This window comes from Nasonia vitripennis, assembly GCF_009193385.2.
Source record: "Nasonia vitripennis strain AsymCx chromosome 2 unlocalized genomic scaffold, Nvit_psr_1.1 chr2_random0008, whole genome shotgun sequence".
Classification (NCBI taxonomy): Eukaryota; Metazoa; Arthropoda; class Insecta; order Hymenoptera; family Pteromalidae; genus Nasonia; species Nasonia vitripennis.
In genome coordinates this window covers 186,802-209,080 of record NW_022279615.1, presented here as the reverse complement: position 1 = coordinate 209,080, position 22,279 = coordinate 186,802, and the positions used below count along the sequence as shown (strand labels likewise).

Below are 22,279 nucleotides of genomic sequence, written 5' to 3'. Positions count from 1 at the left end.
ATTATACTATAGAATGTAGACAGTTAACTATAATTATACTGATAAATACAAACAACCCGAAGAAAAAAACACTCTTAAAAGACTTGCATTTTTAATCGAAATTCATTGAATCGGGAAACTAAAAATTTCCTATGTATATACAGTATATAATTCGCTTTCTATACATTATTGTAAACATGATTACATGTATGTTTTTATATATATATATATATTGTTCAGACCTTTTTTGCCAATTTAATAAACTATAATAAATAATAATAAACATACTGCCGAGCACACTCACGCATAATTACAGAAAGAGTGAGAAAAAGAGAGGAGAGAAGAGCAAGAAATATTTATACGTTCGAGCACGACAGAGAAAGAAAAAAAGAGAAAAATGAAAAGACAATTAAAGAGTAATAGTGCTTTGAATAACACCCATATAAACTATATAGTGAATAGGTGATTCTAATACTAGTAGATTTAATGGTTTGAGTTATGTCTGTCACTATACGCCCCAGATCTATACGCTTAATTCCAAGCTAATGTGCATTGTCAAAGTGTGGAGAAAATCTTATTTCGATTAGTTAAAGCAGTTTACAAAATAATAATTTCACGCACATAGTTTGAAAAAAAAGAAATTTGTTAAAAAAGGTCCTCTTTATTATGCATAGATTCAAATTGTAAAAAGAAATTACTCTGTTAATAAGCATGCGTTAACGGTTGATTAGGATCCATTTCTGAATTAAAAGTATTAGTCGAGGATGTTTGTGAGTTCATGACTTAAGCAAATTCTGAAAATTAAAAAATTAAAAGCAATTTAAAATTTCTAACAATTTTCAATTAATTTATGAAATAATGAAGTACGGTTCATGCCCACATATAAATCAGTAGATTAGGACTTATGCTGTCAAAATTTGAAACGAAAAAGCCTCTTTTCTATATATGTATATGTATGTACACGACTATATATAATGTATTATCCTAGAATGTACATATTAAGCAGAAAAGTTATTTTAAGATTGGATCCCACAAAAAAAAACGAAGAAATCAGAAAAATAATAAGATGAAAATAATAAAACAATGACATGCAAATTAACATAAAAATTCGTTCTAACCATTCTAGTTATGAAATATGTAACTCAACAAATCAAACTTTTAGAACCCATTTTCTAATTTGTAGAAATCTTCAATACTTATTGATATATTTATAACATATATAAAGGCAGACTTGGGGCAAGAGTCTAGCAAAAACCGTCCACTAACCTCATTCTCTACACGCTCGCCATTCTGTTTACGACGGCATAATTTTCCTCTAAATATATCAAATATATATGCTTATAATCATAAAAATAATAATTACCTTAAAAACTAACAGTCACATCAGGTTTGCAATATTCACCATCGACATCGGAACGCTGTTGAACGTGGAAAGAAAAACCGTTGAGTTGACCGCATGAACTATTGGTACATATAATCAACGAATATAGACTCATATTGAAGAACGGCCCTGTGTTTTGCCGAGGTCCCCGCTTCAAATACACGTAGAACCTATACTAAACTAAACTGTCCCCCAAGGTTTATACAGGAGTAGCCTATACTACACTATATTGTCCCCCAAAATTTAGTCTCCCGCGCGGCTATGTGAGCGCGCTTCTATTCCAAGTCTATATACGTTGATATAAACAACGACGCATTGAAAGCGGCAGCAGCGCCTCGATGTGCGATCCCGCCGCAGCTCTACAGTAGTCATGTAAGGCTCCCATTATCGAGCTCCAAATGATCAACGTATTTTCGAACTATCGCACCACCGAATTGGGCGTACAGCAGCTCGAATTTGGGCTTCTTTGATTTCAAGATATTATTGAATTCGTATATTACCAAGGTTAAACTCGTAGGTCTTATTTTTCGTGTTTCTAGAGCTCTATACGATGGTGATAGAAAGATTCAATAAATGACTGGCATCCTCTGTTACCAAAATTTTTTCAGTGAACATACATCAACTCTTGCATACAGCCGAAAGTGTCTTAAATTGGGGACCACTATGGTGTAATTCAATTTTCTCTTTCGAGTCAGGAAATCACAATTTGTTAAAAGCTATTAGGTGCTTAAAGGGTGTTGCCTCTCAGATAATTAGGTATATTAAGATTAATCATACTGCAACAGTTCCACAAGACCGCTCATATCCAGATGTAAGTGTTTAGTCAAGATATACTGCGCTGAAGATATTCTCAGTTCAAATCTACATAATTATTTCAAACTTTCTGATATAAGTTATTTTGGTAGTGGCGACAGTGTAAATGATTCCTTATTGGCAAGTCTGAATGTATCAATAAATGCCAAATTATATTAAAAAATCGTAAAAGATGGATGTTTATATGAGACATTTTGTAAATCAAAAATAAGGTCAAATAATTCATTCATTTTACTAAACAATAACAGATTTGCCCGAATGGATAAATTTGTAGTAGATAGAGAAAATAAAAAAAATTTACCAATTTGTAATGTTGTCCGAACACGAAAATGTCTGAGTAAACATTATAGTATTCTACAAATAGTCAACGAAATTGAAGAGAATCCTACCGTTATAGATACTACGGATATTAAAAGTATTTGTATTTTCATGAAAGTTCTTCGAAATATGTACACTCGACACGAAAAATATCTGATAAGAACGATTGAAAATATCGTAGTGTAATGCGGCCTTTGCCGAGGTTAGGTTAGGCTCCCAAAAGTCGCTCTTTAGCGACGAGTTTCGAATCTCGCCGAACGCGCAAACTCCATGGTAGAATGCGAGTTTGCGAACAAACTTGTTTAATTTGAAAAACCAAATTGTAATTGCAATTACTGTAAAAAAATGTTGTCTAAATTAATACTATCAGAAGTGATAGAAAAACATCTTAATTTAAAAGAAATAAAAAAATGCATTCAAATTTTTACTTAAAGTTCGAAGTGCCATATTATAATACGTAAACTATCTTTGTTTTAAATGAATTCGGATAAAAAGGCAACTTTTCATACATTTGTGGAAATAAGTAACGAAGTAACGGCAGATGGCGAAAATAAACGAGATGACTATGAGATGTTTTTATTATATTATTTATTTAATGCGAATGAAATTCCGATAAAAAAATATACATCAGTAACTGGTGGTAGAAGTAACTAGGAGTGAAATTCCAGAGAAGACCCAGAGAAGTAATTACTTCAACTGGCCTCACGCTTCCAAACATATCATCTGTAAATCCATTGATTTCTGTCGCAAAGATAAAGAAAATATGAAAAAATATTCCCAAACTAATTTGATGATGATGGATTAAAAATACTACGTACTGTCTATAACCAACATCAAGCTGCTTATAAATGATTCTCCTTTTACACCCTCCTGTCTTCTTCGAAGCCACTCTATAAATGCTGGACATGCTGCTAAGGACTACAGCAACGAGTTCAGGAAGCAAATATACCCCAAATTTTAACTTTCCTGGGGTTGCGGTCTGCATGATCAGCAGATGCTGTTGCAATGATTGGTTGGCTGGATCTCATCACAGAGACTTCCCAGACACCATCTCTGTGGCCTGTGTACTCCCTCTGCATGCTGCAAGTCATGGTAGGATTCTTGAAACTGGATACTATCTTGTCTGAGCCTTTAGTATGTTTGAAGCCTTTACTTTACGAGCAGAGCTTCCACCCAATGCTGCAAGAGGAATAGTATTATTGTTTATATTTAGTTTACTGAATAAATATGACATTAATTTTAAAAATAGTACTTACTGCACTCTTTTCTGACTAAGCTTTGATCTTTCTTTTAAAGACTTGCCGCTAAGTACTTGCCCTTTTTATACAATGTCTCAAGACTAGTTGATTGGGGGATTGTGAATTATCTGACATATCCCATATACGTGCTGTACTGTCTCCAGATCCAGATACCGATGAATGGGTGGTACGATTCTAAGCACAAATGAATACTTCTGATTCGAGACCTTGCAGTTTGGTAGCTTTATTTGCTGGTATTTTTACAGAATTTGCATTTCCACCGGCTTGATCCTGCTGTCAATCATCAACTTCCATTTCTGATCTGTCACCCTTGTCATTGTTATCCGCACTCTCATTTGAGGTGACAACTGGTGAATAAAAATCAATATGAAAGTGATTTTATAGAAAGATTAACAACATTCCTTTCTTCTGAAATCTGTCTCTCTAATTAGTCTGTCGTAACTGGTGGTTCTCATTTCTTTATCATAGACATGCAAGCATGCGACGCGTTTCTACGACTGACAAGCGCGATCGTGACCGCAACGCTACTTGGAAAAAAAAGACGAGCTTTTCCAATTAAAACAAAACACGAACGAGCTAACTGCTGCCATGCATATATCGCGCGCAAATAATCAGACTCATTTTCAATTTTTTTTTATTCGTAGCACATAGCACTTTCACAATTTTAACTTCAATAAAATATTTACTTTTAAATCACATTCTTAAATTAACATCGGCATACTACGGAGGTCTTTGTAAATGGCCCAGTGAATCAAATCTAAGTCAGCTTTGCGGATGTATCCAAGTCGCAAATACTCGCGGATGCGGCTGTGTTGTGGGGTCAAATAATCCCAGACGATTTCGACATCACCAACTGCAATAAAAAAAACCGTTAACATGAAATTTGATGTGCCTTCCAAAAAAGTTTTTTCAAAGAATGATATTGCAATTATTGCAATAAAAATATATATTTATGACTCGTAGCGATTACCTGTGATAAGACGATTGAAACTGCGGTGATAGCGCTGGTTGATTTTCACAGATATCTGCTGAAAACTCCAGTCCCTCATCTTGATGCTGATTGTCCCAGGCAGCTCTGATGCCAAACGATCCGTGATGCTCATCATCTGCAGCAGCACGATGTTGATGAGCTCCCAGAGCTCCACGTCCAGCAGGTTAATATCCGGAAATGGCAGACGGTAGTCTGAAAAAAATGGTTTCGTTTTAATAAGATCACATTACTTTATCATGGCTCAATATTTAGAAAAATGTGCAAACTTACCACGCTCAAGTAACTCTTCCATGGCTTAGAACGGTGTAAAAGTCAAAAGGCGTATGCTCGGTTCGAAGATTCGCTGCAGAATGACTCCAAAAGCCGTTGACTCGTTCCAGCAACCCAGCGCGATCTTCATTTATTTTTCGAAAATCGGCGCCAATGCATGAAGCGGCCTCAAGCTCGCGATCCAGTCGCGTAACGACGCCATCTATACGATACCGCGAGCGCACGTGCAACAGAAACGCGCGAAGATTCAAATTAGATTTTAATATACCACAATTTAAAATAGAATAATTATCATAGAAAATATAAAAACGAAAAAATTTAAGTTTTTGAAGTTTGTAATAATAAGTTGAACTACAAAATTAGCTGAATATCTTCTGAGTTAGGGAAGTACAGGTAAGTTATGAGATCAGCCTTGACGACCTCTCGCCCACACACCTGCATTCAATATCTAAAAAAAAAGATTTGATTATTTAAATTATTTTTTAATAAAAACAATTAAAAAAGCTTGATAAAAACCTTATATTAATGCTGTCAGCAATAGCAACTCGACATTGCTCTTTGAATTGTTAGTTCAAGTCTTGAGAGACCTTGACCTTCTCATCACTTTCCTGCATTCGTCTTCCAGAGAATTCTTAACTTGAATGCTGCCTCTAATCAAAATAAATACTATGAAAATAAATAAAAAATAAAAACTTACTGATTAACAACCACTGCTTAACTAGTACCATAAACGTTGTGAAGATCATAATGATTACCCAAATGCTGTTTGGCGTTCATGCAAACGGTTTTTCTTGCTAATAGATTACCATTGACATTAGGTAAATATGGAGGATTGTCAAGGGAAGTTGCCTTGCAGCCGTTAATATGGTCATTATAGAAGTTGGAAGGTTCATTCATGTCCTACAAAGATACATTAAATGTTTTTATTTGACTTTGAAATTAAAAATTAATAAGAGTTCTTGTATCAAAATCATCGAAAAACTTACTATCCATGCACCATCATATTCAAAATCTTTCTGCATATTGCTCATCATTTCTGTATAATAAGAAGTTGTTTCTGGGTTCGTGAAGTCGGGCCAAGTAGTAGATACTGTATTCCATACTTTTCCTTTAAATGGTTCATTGCTTTCTCTATCGAATATGAATATGCCCCGTTTGACGCCTTCATCATACGGAATGTACGTGCCATTCTTCTCATTTGCTGACACGCCAGCATCAATTAATGGAATGTAATGCATTCCAGCCTTAAAACAAAAAAATGTTTATGCCGTTTCAATCATCACTTAACAATATCTATGAAAAAGATCAATTTTCACATCATGGATTTCTTGAATGAAATTTGGAAGATCTTTGAATTTAGTTTTATCGTAGGTGAAATCGTTTTTGTTATCCATGTAGTCCAAATTGTTCCATTGAGTATCCTATGATAAAATGATTACACATTAGAAATGATGAGGATTATCTACTGGTGAAATAAATATAGATATTTTGATAATATATTTACAAAGGGAATTAAGGCATCTCTTGTTCTCTGCCAAACGGCTTTAGTCTTTTCTAAAGTTTTATAACCATATTTACAAAGATAAAAACCTAGTGACCAGTATGGTGGTAAGAAAGGCTTTCCGCTTGACTTGAATGCTGCCTCTAATTTTTTTCAATTTAAGAATCTTCTTTGACCTGATGTCCCACAAACACATCTGTCCGTCATCGTAGGCAATCAAATCCCAAATGTGTACCCATCCACTTTCAGTTCCTGCGTAGAAATGCTCGATGTAAGGTGAAACCTAAAACATCAGACTATTTTCAGGTTTTGACATTTGATTTTAGCTATTGATAAATCTTTACTTACCCTTTTGATTTCGAAGCGTTTCACAATATTTTATTTCCATAAAACCTTAACACTGACCTTGTAATCATCAGTATTGACTTTTTTTCTGGCGATGCAGACCCTATTACTACATAGTTGTCATTTTCATCTTGCGAGAGTTCCAATGAATCACCATAAGTATCATTAAGTTCTAGCTCTATACTATCATTCATAAAAATAACTTGGCCTAAATTGGAAGGGATCTATAAAAATGGTAAGATTTGTTATAATATGATTTATTGGATGAGACAGAATATAAAAATTCTACTTACAGTACTAGTTATTTTGTTTGAATTTGGCCGGCTATTACTTTCATCGTTATCATCATCATCTATGCACTTTATCACATCCTCACTTGCAACTACAATTTCATCTTCATCTATTTCCTCTTCTGTGTCACATTCTTCTCCACCCATCTCGTCTTAGACACACCTGATGAGATTTTTATCTCCTCACCATGTCAATGCCGACAATCAGTCCAAAGAGACCAATGGCAGAGCCAAAAATTTCGACAATGAGCATTTTCACAAAGAGGGTTGGATTGGCAGCATCCAAAAGAGCTGCACCAGAACCAATGATTGTAACAGCAATACCACAGACAAGATTAACAAGCCCCACAGCAAGACCAGCTCCAAACATCAAGTGTCCTGCCATAACATTCTGTACGTTAATGGCGCGTTGCTTCTACTTTCTCTTTACTAAATGTGTCAAGCAGTCCAGAGACAGTACAATGGCTGTAATGAGTCCATAAATAGCAACAGCTAACTTGTTCTCCCTTGCCAGTGATCTAGTACAGCAGTGAAAGGCAAAAAACAGATTGATCGTTAGTCAATATGAGGTAAAAAATTCAGAGAGAAATAGAAACTCGACTTTTGAGAAGCAGAATACACAAACCTAAGATCGTGGAGGCAGCACAACCACAGCAACAAAGCCAAACCAGAAACCGTCATTGAGTTTGCCGAGGACCTAAGGGAGAGCTCCAGTGGTCCGATGAGCATCTTGCTCTTCTGCAACCTCATATTGTCCTTGCAAAAGGTATGATGTTGTATGGTTAGTCACAGCAATACGAGGGAGAGCCATGTAAAAAAGGTCGATACAAAGATTCTCGTAATTACTATTGCAGTTCTGGGGTGAGTTGCGCTGATGCTGGTTATGCTTGGCCAAGAAATTGTTCTACTGCCTATTTCTGGTTGGGGTAAAGAGGGAAGGCTGATTGCGCTGGTTGGTGTTGTAGAAGCCATTGGAGCTAAAGGTCCGGAGCTCCAGTGCAAATCGGAGCAATTGCGCGAAAGAATGCCGTACAAGCACTACTTAGATTAATTTAAAAACACTTTTAAGAAATATCAGCTTTTTTAATATTTTAAGACATCAGCTGTGTTTACTCAGTGTAAAACACATCCCAGGACTATATCAGCTGTGTTTTGAAATATTTGCTGTCTGCTAGCAGAACAGCAGAACGGTCGCTCTGTCCTTCTCAGACACATTGATTCTAACCTGCCCACAGGTGGCGCGCGATATTTAATTTTTAATAAATGTCCCTACGTATCCATCGGAGCCTTATATAAGAAGCGAAACTAGAAATTTATCTCGAAAATAACGCAAAAAATTCTTATCAATACGCACTAATTTATTTACTAAAATATGTATGCGGAGAATAATATAAGTATATACTACGGTAAAAAAATAGTATTTTCAACATTTACAATAAAAATTGTATTCAGATTGAATTTATAAAACTCAATTAAAATTATTAGTCGTATGAGACACAAAATTAAAAATACGCAATTTTACGAAAAAACGATCAAAATTTTGTTTTAGTATTTTGCTTGTAACTTTGTGGAAAAATTTTTTTTTTTTGATAAATGGGTTTCTGGGTGCATGTTCTACGGAACATTTCCTGTCAAAATAAGCAATAAAAAAATCGATTTTTTCGTAGTTTAAAGGTGTTGTGCCCCCTCAAGATGAGTATTGAGTACACACATATTGATTTGCTTACAATTTGATGACAACATTTATTCATAAATTCTGCTAATAAATCAGTTCTATTTTATTAGTATAATTCTAATTTGCTTCATTCGAAATAGCCCTACTCTACAATCTCTATACTGATTATGTAAAACTTGTACACTAACTACACTTCATTCATTCGACTTAACTGAACCAAGTCATCAATTTTTATTTAATTATTTTATGCTATTTGATTAAATAAATGAATAAATATTGTTTATATTTAAAATACTGCAAAATTTCTTGTTTAACAAAAACAAACTCGAAACATATTCATTGAAACATTCAATAAGACTTGTTGTGTACTTTACTTAAAAAGTTTTGCTTGGCATCGATCTTTTTTCTTTCTTAGAATGGTATCGTTCAGCGACGGCGAGATGGTGTCATTCAGTCGTGTATGTTTATAAATTTTCATTTATTGTTAATTTGATGATTGTTGTTCAACACTTTCTTTATTACGAATTTCTTGGATCGATTAAATAATTTTGTGGAAAAAAAGAAAAATATTTAGATGTTATAAACAAATAAATGTTTATGAAAATTATTTGTAAATTTCGAAAGTTATAAAAATTTGGGGGCCTGTTTTCGAAATTGAGTATTAGGAGAGTATCCAGAGCTGTGCGCGTCAAGGTGGCCCATCCGCTGCGAGAATCGAGCGGATGACGCATGTTTGTGAAAAAAGGATAAGCGGACGTATGCACTTTGAAATGCTGTGGATGAGCACGTGTAGAGGACAATTGAAATATAAGGCAGAGCTTTCTTGCGGATTTTTTCGTAGCGAGGGTAGTAAAATAAATAAGGATACACGTCTTTCGATGAGTATTTTTTTTATTTTGATCCATATATATATATATATATATATATATATATATATATATATATATATATATATATATATATAAGAAAAGCACACACATGATTATATACGAATCAAAAATATAAGTCGCACACGCTCACACAGGCAGCCTTTGATATTTTATTTACAATGTCGGTTTTTCGGTTTACAGGTTTGTTCGGTGTTAATGTAGAAGATTCTTTTATTTACATGTTTGTGTTTGCATTCTTTGAAATGGTTGCTAATATTTACAATGCGCATATCGTTGGCTACAATATCTGTTGGAAATATTGTAAAAAAATCAGAAAGAGAACTACCACAAGTAAGATGAATTAAAAAAATAATGCAATAATGCTTACAGACGTCAAAATCGAGGCTCTCCAGATGTTGGATTTTCCAATCGTAGACACAGTAATTTCGTCTAATTCGATCGATTTAATCCGGGTGGCTGGGGGGTAGTGTCCATAGCTGTCAACGTAAACTCCTTGTCCTGCGGTGTCGATGAAAATCGCAACCCAATACGAGCCAGGTTTTGTACTGTCATCCGTGTTATGCACAATTGCACACGGTTTCTTCAAGACAGAGGGTATTCGGTCCGCCGGAAAAACACCCACTGTCGTCACTATGGTATGTTTTTGAGTGCGCATAGAATCTGTAGAGAGTTCATCGTAAACGCGAACGTAGTGATTTTTCTCAGCTGGTCTGTACACTCCACTACTAGCACTGGCCGTAGCTGTGGTGGCGGGAGACTCTGACAGCTTGGATTCTACGAATATGTTTAAATGTTTCACTGTTCTATTTGGCGGTGAAATAAGTTTTTGATTTAAATAAGTTTCAACTTCGTTAAATGTCGAGTGTAAAAAGTTGTTTACTGGAGCCATAAATTTGTCTGTCGTATACGTTGTCAGCGGCGTTATTTGCACATTCACTTTTATTATGGTATGTTCGAGATCTAAATAATCCTCTTTTTGAGAACGTATCGAGAACTTATCGAGTTCGAGGAGTTGACCATGATTGAAGTAGCATCACAGTCAGTCTCGTGTTAAGGTCGAAAAAGCTATAAATAAAGAAAATCTGCTTGTTCATTTTTGACTCTAGAAAAATAATTAAATGTATGAGGTTTTAAAATTAAAGTATCGGATTGCCGTTGAGGAGCCTCTGGTATACGTGTAAAGACCGTACTTAGTATAAGGACGAGCTGCTCGAGTATATGAATAATTATTCAAATTAAGAGAACTAGCCTTCGGCTCAAGAGCCTTATGTTACTTGAGTTATACGCAGACTCTAAGAATAGAGTATGTTCTACGCTGCTCGTCTGCGCGGACGCGAATTTGTGCATGGACTGTTTTCTATCCGCGACTACGTTTGGCGGACGTAGGAGTGTCCGCTGTTACTTACGGTCGTTGCAGGCAAGTTGCTTGTGACACTTCTGTGTCCTGCGGACTCAGCTTTATGTCCGCTTAACTCACTTCATGTGTGGACGCTGATGGCTCGTCCACAAGTATCGTACTGTTACCTGCACGTCGTGACTGCGTAGCTGATTTGAATTTATTTGTGCCAATTAAGGTTATATAATTATTAACGATTTAATACACAAGGTTTTCGATTATATTAATTGTTTTGTTTTTATTAGCCCAGAGCACTTCACAGACGTTCAGAATACAGAGTTGACTGAATTTAGATGTTGTATTATTAGATTCGGAAGTTGTAAGTTTTATGGTTGTTTGTTGGAAAGTTTAGTCTAATTTCTGGACTGTATCTATAATTTATATTAGCAACTTACAATTATTATAAACCTGCGCACATTAGATGGTTCTAAACATCCGTTCATGTCAGATGCTGATGGTTACATTCTACACGCTTTGAAAACCGTGGCCTTAGGCGCTCAGAGTTGTACCAGTTTTTGCCATGGCACTGCAGTTGTGCTAATTTCTGCTATATGCGGAAATTTCAATTCTGTTCGTTTTTGTAGTAAATATATTAGTTGTAGTCTTTGCGGCAAATAACGACTATGTTCAATATTTTTTAGTCTACCGCTAAAATAAGTTAGCTTACGTTTTAGTTTTCTTTAGCTCCTCAAGTTCGTACCATTTACGATGGTAAAAACATAGTAAAAAATTAAGAACGTATCTAATAGTATCCCATGGTTACCAAATTGATTTGATGGTTTTTTGCGTTTTTTTTTTTAATTACATAAAAAAATTATAAAGTCTTAAAAATAATATTTTTCTTATGCTTAAATATAATATTTCAGTATTTTCGCACGCTTAATACGAGAGTATCTGTTGTATACATCGAAACATGGCAAGGAGGAAATCAAATATTAATCGACAAAAATACAGACATTAGCAGAGTTTTACTGAATTTTAATGATTATAAAACTAGAAACAGGTTCCAAATTTCTCACGACACAGCACAACTACTCACGTAAGTATAAGTATATTTAATCATTTACCTAGTTAGAATTCGCTTCATTCGCAAATTGTATATTTAATCGTCATAATATTGTTTAGACACATAAAATATTGTTATAGTAAAATAATGCAAACAAATACATATTTTGGTTTATATTTAAACATCTTTTACAGGGTAAAAAAGGGCAAGGATTTGCATTACATTACGTAAGATAAATGTTAATAAATATAGTAAAATCGAATTAATCATTTACAAATGTTAACTATTGAAAACAAAGATATCAGTTCAAACTTTTTTTCCGAAGAGAATGTGCAGAAATTTCTGCAGAGTAATCTACAGTTATATGTACAAAGTTTTCTACATACGTCTCGTCAGAACTAGAAATTCTGACACTTTTATAAAATATATTTTATAAACTAAACTTTTTATAGTGATATTTAGTATAAATACCTTTAACTTTATCGTGCTAAAACCTTCATTATTCCTGCTTGCCCATTGTGGCACTTGGTGCAAGAATTTGTGAATTTTTTTCACTGCCCGTAAGATTCCAAGCGAACGAAGGGTTCTTTTGGGCTCAAATTGAAGGAATTGATTTGGCGATGAGAAAACCGAATTTTTTTTTCTTTGCTTATTATGCCACCTTTTTGTGTATGAAAAATTTTCCAAACATTTAAATTAAAATCCCTGCATTCATACCAAAACTACAGGTGTACAAAGTATCCTCCATGAATTTAAGCCCAAAAAACCATTCGTTCACTTGGAATCCTACGGACAGTGAGCTGAAATCAGTAAAAACCACATTTAGAGAAAATCAACATTAAAGTTTATGATTATTGTTGAAAATATAACTTAAATTAGTGCTTACCAAATCCTTTGGGGCCAAGTTTTCTATGTTCCACACACATAGACCTCGACTCTCAGCAATTATGTGGTATATTCACTTATTATACCTTTGGGCTTTGTACAGCTTTTCTTACCTGCAAACAAAAGAAGGTATTTCATGAATTTTTATAGAAATGTAAGAGACTTAACAATCTAACCTCCAAATGTTACAGAGAAGAATACTTCAGCCAAAACATCTCCAGAAAAGTTTAATTTGGGAGCTGCAGTCTCTGTAGCGGCTTTTTCTCCTATCACTGCAGTCTTCATGAAGTCCTAGGCCACTTTTTCACATACTTCACTGAATAGTTTGTTGATTGAATCATATGCTGACCGAGCCATGGGTATTAAACAGTCCATCAACCCTCAAAATGTTGATAAACTAGCGTCCGAGTCCAAGAGCATGAAATGTAACCACTGCTCTTCTGTTGTTCTCCCAAGCATGGTTCTTGACGCCAACTTTTCTGCATGAGTTGCTAGCTGCCTGCTGACCACACTCAATGCACACTATGTCAATCTTAAATCCTTGAGCTTTGGACTCGCCAAGTAGAATTTTGCCATGGTATTGGTTGCAAATCAAGTTTCTCGAGCACAGGAAATAAAATGTTGATATCAATCAATCTACTCCTGACTTCAGAGGTTTCTTCCGCTGCTAGAGTTTGTATCTTTCTTGCTGAACTTGAAGGTCTTGACTTGTTGGTCGGTAAGGGATGACTGATAATAGCGACATGGGTCGCCAATATGATATAATAGTACATTATGCAACAAGGGGTGAAAATAAGCTATGTCAAGCGTGGGTGAGGTGTTCAGCACGAGTCGGAGTCGAGAGCGCCCGAGACGTAGACGAGTGCTGAAAACACTTCACCCGAGTCTGACATAGCTTTTATTCCCGTGTTGCACACCGTGCTTTTTCCAACAATGGCATGAAAGGGACTTTTTTATGCGTGAAAGTTGGGTGGGAGATCGTAAATTTCAAGTCGTGCACAAAAAATTGGAGAAATTTGAAAAAGTTGAAAGTTTTGAGACATTTAAAAAAAATTGAGAGATTTAAAAATCGGGTATTAACAGAGATAACTTGGGTTAAATTTTTTCTCCCCGCTAGAGCTTAAACTTTTTCTAACACGCTTGGAATCGACGATTGTCTACGCTACTTTTAGGCATGAAAAAAGCCCATTTTATGCGCGTGTTGGGAAAAAGCTTTATCTCCGTTACAGCACTTACGACAATACAAAAATAAAGTTTGAAACATTATGTATACAATTTTCTAATAAATTTTTTTCACCCTATTCTGTATTTAAATTTAATCTGTATGATATTGCTCCGAGACCGTTATAGAGCTTTAACAAAGCATCAAATTTATGAAATTGCCTCACCCCTGATTATTTTGATTTTTTTTATATTCATGTAGACGTTTTAAACTATAAAGCGACAAAAAAAGCGTTTAAGTTAGGCCCCCCTCTCCCCTATAAATCGGAGTAAACCGACATTAGTAACTTTTCTCGACTTAGCGAAAGCCTTCAATACGGTTGATCATTGCGTGGGAATTAGGGGACAGGCATTGCATTTACTTACAGGTTATCTTAATAACATATATCAAACAGTTAAAATAAATAGGAAAGAAAGGGATACCTTTTTAATAAGTACAGGTGTACCACAAGGTACAATCCTATAGGACCACTTATTATATTGTCATATAATAATTCAAACCGGATAATGACGACATTTTGCATTTACTCAAGTGTTGTACTTGAGGACCGGAAACGAACGACAGTACATCAACTTTGAACAAACGGAGCTGACCTAGACTAAATCTACTCATAAAATTTATTAATTTATTCATAATCTAATAAGCCCTTTAAGGACCGGATAATAACGACATTTTCAATAATAACGGAAATAACTAATCCAGAATAAGAACGACAATATAGTATCTCAAATTGCAACGTCGTCACTATAACATTAGGCTTATTACAATAGTATATTGTCATATAATAATTCAAACCGGATAATGACGACATTTTGTATTTACTCAAGTGATGTACTTAAGGACCGGAAACGAACGACAGTACATCAACTTTGAACAAACGGAGCTGACCTAGACTAAATATATATATATATATATATATATATATATATATATATATATATATATATATATATATATATGTGGGTGATACTCTGTCAAATCGAAGATCAAAAATTTTTTTCTTCTTTAACCCACGGTCAACATGTTCTAAAAACAGTTTCCATTGCACCTGAATTTTTTTAGATTTTCAAATCACTTTTTACCAAAATGGTAGGGAGCCAAAGATGTCAATTTTTGCAATTTTTGGAGTTTCAACACAAATTAATTAATTCATAGCTCCTTAGGAAAGCATTTTTCACTATAGACATGAATACACTATTGTTGGTAAAATTTTCTCACCTTTTCAATTAAAATACCCTTAAAGTCATATATATATATATATATATATATATATATATATATATATATATATATATATATATATATATATATATATATATGTTATACCTATCTTATAAGCCATTTAAACCTTAATATTGTTGAGAGTAAGAGTTCGATCCGGACTACGACCACCAAAAAATTCATGGAGATACCTTTTTATAGTACAAAAGTTCCTGTATGGGTCCCAGAATGGCAGAGACCCTTTATCTTTGGCTAAAAATGAAGATATATATATAAATTTGTGCTAAAATGATTAAAATTAATATTTAAAGCCTGTGGCGAAGCTTATGAATTGCTTGGAGCATCCCTAAAAAAATCACAGAGGTAGCAAACATCAAAATAAAGAAAGTCACTGTAGGAGAAAATTGTTCCTTAATGTCCATCATTGACTAAAAATTCAAAGCTTAGTGATACATTATTTAAATACATGTTTGCTTATAGAAATAAATTGTGTCACTTGGACCAAAGTCGAGAAATCGTAAATATATTATATCTCTTACGAAAATCAACTTAATTATCCACTGACTTTGAAAAATTATGATCGAGTGTATGGTTTATGTTATAATTTTTTGCAAGAGACATAATATATTTACGATTCCTCGACTTCGGTAGGAATGTTCGTAACAATAAAATCAAGTTTTATGATTTAATGTAATTATTCTATTATTCTATATTTGATAATGTTAGAGATATGTTTTATTTTTTATTTTAAATATTGTAAACCTGCTGAAAAAGTTCGATATAAGTTTAAAAGAATCAATAACATTTCTTATTGACCTTAAGTTTAACTTTTGATAATATTTTTTGCCTTCGAATTTTATTAGACGGGATAAAATTGATATAAGCTTATGAAACTGTATATAAAGAATTACAAAAGATATCGATTAAATTTTAAGAAAATGTTGATATATTCCGTGGATCGTGAGAGGTGATGAGGTGGCGGCAAATAACAAATGCACTGGCTTTATAAGCTTAACTTTATTTAAATAAATACAAACTCGCCCGACATACTCTCTCTCTCTCTCCCTCTCTCTCTCTCTCTCTCTCTCTCTCTCTCTCTCTCTCTCTCTCTCTCTCTCTCTCTCTCTCTCTCTCTCTTACAACCGCTCTCTGCGGAGGTTGACTCACCAGTGGTGACTCGCGCCGTACTCGCACGCACTAACAATCGTGAACGTAAGGTGGCGCTTCTTACTAGTAGCTCTCTTTCACTATAATATAAATGTACCTTATATATCAACACGCCTCCTTACATTTATATTTTCATAAATACGATATTCTTTAAATTAAGTTCAATAATTCTCTCAATTTTTCTAATCTTACTCTTCCTAGAGCTTTGGTAAAAATATCTGCTAAATTCTTTTCATAATTTTCACTTATAAAATGATAATGTACCTCAATGTACTTTGATCTTTTAGTAAAATTACCATACTTCGCTATACTAACTGCGCCAGAGTTATCCTCATAAATATTTACAGGTTTCTTAATCTCTACATTAAAATCGTTTAACAAGTCTTTAATCAGTAAGATTGCACTCACTGCTTCAGACAGTGCAACATATTCTGCAGCTGTTGACGATTTTGTTACGCTCCCTTGTTTTCTAGACTTCCAATAAATTACATTTCCAAATAGCTTTAGAACATATCCAGTCGTCGATTTCCTATCTACACAATCTCCTGCCCAATCGGCATCAACATAACATTCAAGAATATCTACTTTGTCATTTCTCTTAAATCTCAATTTCAAATCTTTAGTTAAATATAAATATTTTATGTAACACGCGAACGATTTTCGCGTTTTTCGTACCTATTAATAGGGACTCTTTTTTGACCGACGGGCAAAAAAGTTATTTTAGCGGGCAATAAAAACCTTTATTGCCCGCATATTCAAACAGCGGGCAGTAATGGCCTTTATTGCCCGCCAAATTTTTTTTTGTAATTTTAAAAAAAAGTTGATTTTGATATATTTGCATTATTTATTATTAAATAAAAAATGTACAAACTGTTATGTTCTTGAAAAATATATAATTTATAACTAAATATAAATTAACATTGTCGAAATTTCTTATTTTTTTCATTAAAATCCTTTACATAATAATTATTTCATTTTTTTCCAATTTTCTCGTTATAAATTCGGTAGCTATTAAGTATATTGTGTACCAAGGGCGTAAAGTGGTCTTTTTTAGGCCTTGTGTGGATTTTGCAGTACGAGTCAAGGCTCGTAAACGCCCTCGCCTTCGCCTCGGGCTAACTCGCCTTGACTCGTATTGCAAAATCCACGAGGCCAAAAAGCCCACTTAGTCCTTGGTGCACACCATATTTTATGTAACGCGCGGACGTATTTTCGCGTTTTTTCGTACGTGTTAAGAGGGACTGATGTGACTATTTTTTGACACGGCAACTGTGCTCTTGTCTTGTTCAAACATTATATAAAATAAATAAACAATGCAAATTTATCAAAATCAACTTTTTTTTAAATTACAAAAAAAAAAAATTGCGGGCAATAAAAACTTTTTAGCGGGCAATAAAGGCCATTATTGCCCGCTGTTTGAATATGCGGGCAATAAAAACCTTTATTGCCCGCTAAAATAACTTTTTTGCCCGCCGGTCAAAAAAGAGTCACTTTAGTCCCTATTAATAGGTACGAAAAACGCGAAAATCGTTCGCGTGTTACATAAAATCAATTATTTATTTACAAAAAAAAAACAAAAATGAATTTGACTTTTATATAATGTTTGAACAAGACAAGAGCACGGTTGCCATGTCAAAAAATAGTCACATCAGTCCCTCTTAACACGTACGAAAAAACGCGAAAATACGTCCGCGTACATAAAATATGGTGTGCACCAAGGGCTAAGTGGGCTTTTTGGCCTCGTGGATTTTGCAGTACTCGTCTGCGGCTCGTAAACGCCCTCGCCTTGACTCATACTGCAAAATCCACACTCGGCCTAAAAAAGCCCACTTTACGCCCTTGGTACACAATATACTATTAAAACTCTCAAAGCATACTTATAATGCGTCTCATTAAAACCGTTCTGAAAACGACTTAAATAGTTAACACTATAACTTATATCTAATCTAGTTCCTGAACTTATATACAAAAGTGCTCCTATCAAATTTCTGTATTTTACATTTTCATTTAAATCTTCCGCAGGTTCTAATTTTCAAATTTTGCTCCATTGGAGTCTCATATAATTTCGCTTCTTTAATCTGATATTGTCTAGCTAACGATTCAATGTACTTTTTCTGATCTAATGACATTTCATGTTTCTTTTCATCATATTCAATATTAATACCTAAATACGTACTTATCTTACCTAAATCTTTCATTTGGAATCTTTCTTTTAACAAACTTTTAATCAAATCTAAATTCTTTCTATTCTTACAGCAAATTAACAGATCATCTAAAAATATAATTAAATAAATAATCTCATCCTTTTCTTTTAACATATATAAACAATAGTCATGTTCGCTTCTTACAAAACCTAATTCGCTTAAATAGTCATCGAGACACTCATACCACGCTCGTGGACTCTCACGCAATCCATACAGTGCTTTATTTAACATACATACTCTATCAGTACCATCGTCATACCCTTCAGGTTGCTTTACAAAAACTTTCGATTTTACGTTCCCGTTCAAAAACGCTGTCTCGACGTCCATTTGCTCAACTAATAAACCATTTTGACAACAATACGACAATAATACTTTTAACGTTTGAGTCTTAGCAACAGGTGAATAAATATCGTCCAACACATCCGTTTGTTGGAAACCTTTTACAACTATTCTCGCTTTATAAACATTTTCGCTTTTCTTTGTATAAATCCATTTCAAGTCTAATACCTTTTCATTCTTTGGTGTTTCAACTAATTGCCACGTTTTATTTTTCTTTAAACTATCCATCTCTTTATCCATGGCATTTTTCCAAAAACTAGATTCATTACTTTCAATTGCCTCTTCAAAACTTACAGCACTATCGGCGCTACAATAATTTACATAAATACAACCGCTATATACATAGTTATCATCAAATCTACTAGGCTTTTTAATCTCTCTTTGAGACCTCTTAATTTCAGGTACTTTTCCTTTATCATCAGTTTTACTTCCCTTACTAGACTCGAGAGTCATAGTATGGGAAGGTAAATTTTCATTTTCATTGTCAAGATTCTCACTTGAGTTCTCACTTTCGAATTCCTCATTTAAACCTATGCATTTGACATCTTCCTCAACTACATCAACGTGTCTTGCTACAATGACTCTATCTCTAATCAAAACTCTATACTCTGTTGCATCATAACCTACCAAAGTTCCTAAATCAGCTTTCCTATCCCATTTTGAATTTCTTTTGCTTTCTGGCACCCTAACAAAAACTTTGCTGCCATAAATTTTCAAATATTTTGTATCTGGCTTCTCATTAAAAACTATCTCATAAGGAGATTTGTTTCTTTCAATCGTGTTTGCAATCGTTCTATTTTTCAAATAAGCTGCAGCGCAGACTACTTCTGGCCAGTACTTCTTTTCTAATTTAACCTCGGCTAATAAACACCTAGCACTATCCATAATTGTCCTATTGTACCTTTCCGCAGTACCATTCAATTCATGTACATACGGTGGACATGGTTCTAATTCAATTCCCTTTCCTTTAAATATTCTATACATATTTTTATTCAAATATTCGGTGCCATTATCACATCTCAATTTCTTAATTTTCTTTCCCGTTTTGTTCTCAACTAAATTTATATAGTCAACAAACTTATCGTATACTTCATCTTTAGACTTAATAGGATAAACTTTAGCAACCTTACTGTAATCCTCAATAAAAGTAAGAAAATATCTTTCTCCTTTATAACTTTCAGAATGAGGCCCATTTAAATCTGTGTGAACTATTTCTAAAATTTCTCTTGCCCTTTTCCTGGTATTATCAAATGGTATATTGTGCATTTTATTCTCTATACACGTAGCACATTTAAAATGATCTGACTCTATTATTACTATTACTTTGGGTAAACCTACCAATACATAATTTTTACACACAGTATTTAAATAATTAAAATTTACATGACCTAGCGTTCTATGCCATTTCTCTTTTAAAGTCATTTTATCCTTATCTCTTTTAGTTGTCAAATTTGCTTCAAGATCATCTTCTAAATAACTCGTCATTCCATAAATTCTATTCTTTTTCCAAGCTACTGCTACTAAATTATTATTTTTATAAATTTTAGCATTTTCTCCAATTAATACAGCTTTATGATTGTCAGTTACTTTTGCAAAACTAATTAAATTCCTATCCATATCTTTCACATAAAAAACATTTTTCATTTCGATATGAGTTACATTTCCATTAAACGTTTCAAACTTACTATTTACATATCATACTTTGGTTGCTTTCAAAATTTTACCATCTCCTATTTTGATATTAATCGGTTCCTTTAATACAATAAAATCGCTAAAATAATTTTCGTCATTTATTACGTGGTCCGAACACCCACTATCCAAAATCTAATCAATTCTATTTACATTACCGTTCTCATTATTCGCAGAATTAACCTGTGCTGACGCGTTAAATGCCGTACTGTTGTTGTCCGTCTGTTGACCTTGGCTGCCGTCGCTGTCTCTCGTGCCTCTGCCGCGCTGCCCGTAGCCGCTGCCGCCGCGCCGGTTGAAATTTCCACGATGCTGGCTGCTCCCGCGTCCGCCGCGTGCGCCGCCTCGCTGCTGCGAGTAGCCTCTGTTGTTTCTATATATATATATTCTATATATATATATATATATATATATATATATATATATATATATATATGGGACGTTTCACGTCAACCGGACCATCAGTACACCAAAAATTTGGGTTAACCTAACAAGACGTTTGAGGTCTCAAAATGATCGTCTGGTCAAGGGCTTTTTAAAAAGTTCTGGCCTTTTCAAAAATCCAATGTGGCGCATAACATATGGAGCCTGAAACCCACGTTTTCATAGCACATTCAACAAAAACAATAGTAAAAATGTTCTAATTTGTGAAATATCCCACCAAAAAGCATGTACAACTCATGATAGGACATATTATTGACAATGCTGACGGAATTCCAAAATCAAAATGGCGGAATCAAAATGGTGGACATTATACCTCCACCAAACCCATTTTACCGCAACAAATGATTTTTGATCAGTTTAAAGTATCGATATGGGGGTTTTCAGGGTCACTGAATCCTATTTTAACCTCGACATTTCAAAATTCGAAATGGTGGATCCAAAATGGCGGACATTATACCACCACCAAATCAATTTTACCGCAACAAATGATTTTAGATCAGTTTAAAGTATCGATATGGGGGTTTTCGGGGTCATTGAATCTTAGCTTGACCTCCAAATTTCAAAATTTAAAATGGTGGATCCAAAATGGAGGACATTATACCGCCACTAAACCAATTTTACCGCAACAAATGATTTTAGATCAATTTAAAGTATCGATATGGGGGTTTGTGAGGTAAATGGTTATAAATGTATTATCGGAATCAGTATTTGTGCACATGAATCTTATATTATTCCGGTCTATTAGATTTAGAATTATCTGTCTGCGGTTTTTGCACTTACATTTTTCTATTGTTCTGTGTATATGTATATGCCTGCGTGGATGAAAAAAATATATAATTTAGCCAAATGAATCAATCTTTAATGAAATTTTGTGCACTCTTATCAATTCTGGCTCCTCGTTTGTGGAGTTTTTACTGGTGATAAATGGCTTTCGCCGATATCATAAATTACTCTGTTCCTAGGTTCATTGGCATTTGAGTAATTCATGACTTTC

The 22,279-nt window shown here is 34.1% G+C and overlaps 2 protein-coding genes and 1 long non-coding RNA gene across 17 annotated transcripts in view; 1 reads left to right on the top strand and 2 right to left on the bottom strand.

Annotated features, from left to right (window-relative positions):
* The window catches only part of LOC107981239 (zinc metalloproteinase-disintegrin-like batroxstatin-3), a 584,695-nt gene that overhangs the window by 393,423 nt on the left and 168,993 nt on the right, over positions 1 to 22,279 (top strand). For 8 of the 15 annotated variants that reach the window (XM_031925266.2, XM_031925262.2, XM_031925265.2 and 5 more), the window contains 2 exons: positions 11,975 to 12,147; positions 12,309 to 12,341. In XM_031925266.2, the coding sequence (XP_031781126.1) occupies positions 11,975 to 12,147; positions 12,309 to 12,341 (206 nt within the window). The remainder of the gene's footprint in view (positions 1 to 11,974; positions 12,148 to 12,308; positions 12,342 to 22,279) is intronic. The other 7 variants (XM_032601572.1, XM_032601571.1, XM_031925261.2 and 4 more) reach the window with 1 other exon arrangement.
* The window catches only part of LOC116416510, a 277,582-nt gene that overhangs the window by 162,305 nt on the left and 92,998 nt on the right, over positions 1 to 22,279 (bottom strand). The gene's annotated exons all lie outside the window — the stretch shown is intronic.
* LOC116416508 lies at positions 3,063 to 5,656 on the bottom strand. The gene is made up of 6 exons (XM_031925274.1): positions 5,528 to 5,656; positions 5,012 to 5,459; positions 4,721 to 4,933; positions 3,748 to 4,603; positions 3,310 to 3,670; positions 3,063 to 3,232 (listed from the first exon to the last, which is right to left on the bottom strand). Exons 2-4 carry the CDS (start codon positions 5,031 to 5,033, stop codon positions 4,452 to 4,454), a joined length of 387 nt encoding a protein of 128 aa, XP_031781134.1. The 5' UTR covers positions 5,034 to 5,459; positions 5,528 to 5,656; the 3' UTR covers positions 3,063 to 3,232; positions 3,310 to 3,670; positions 3,748 to 4,451.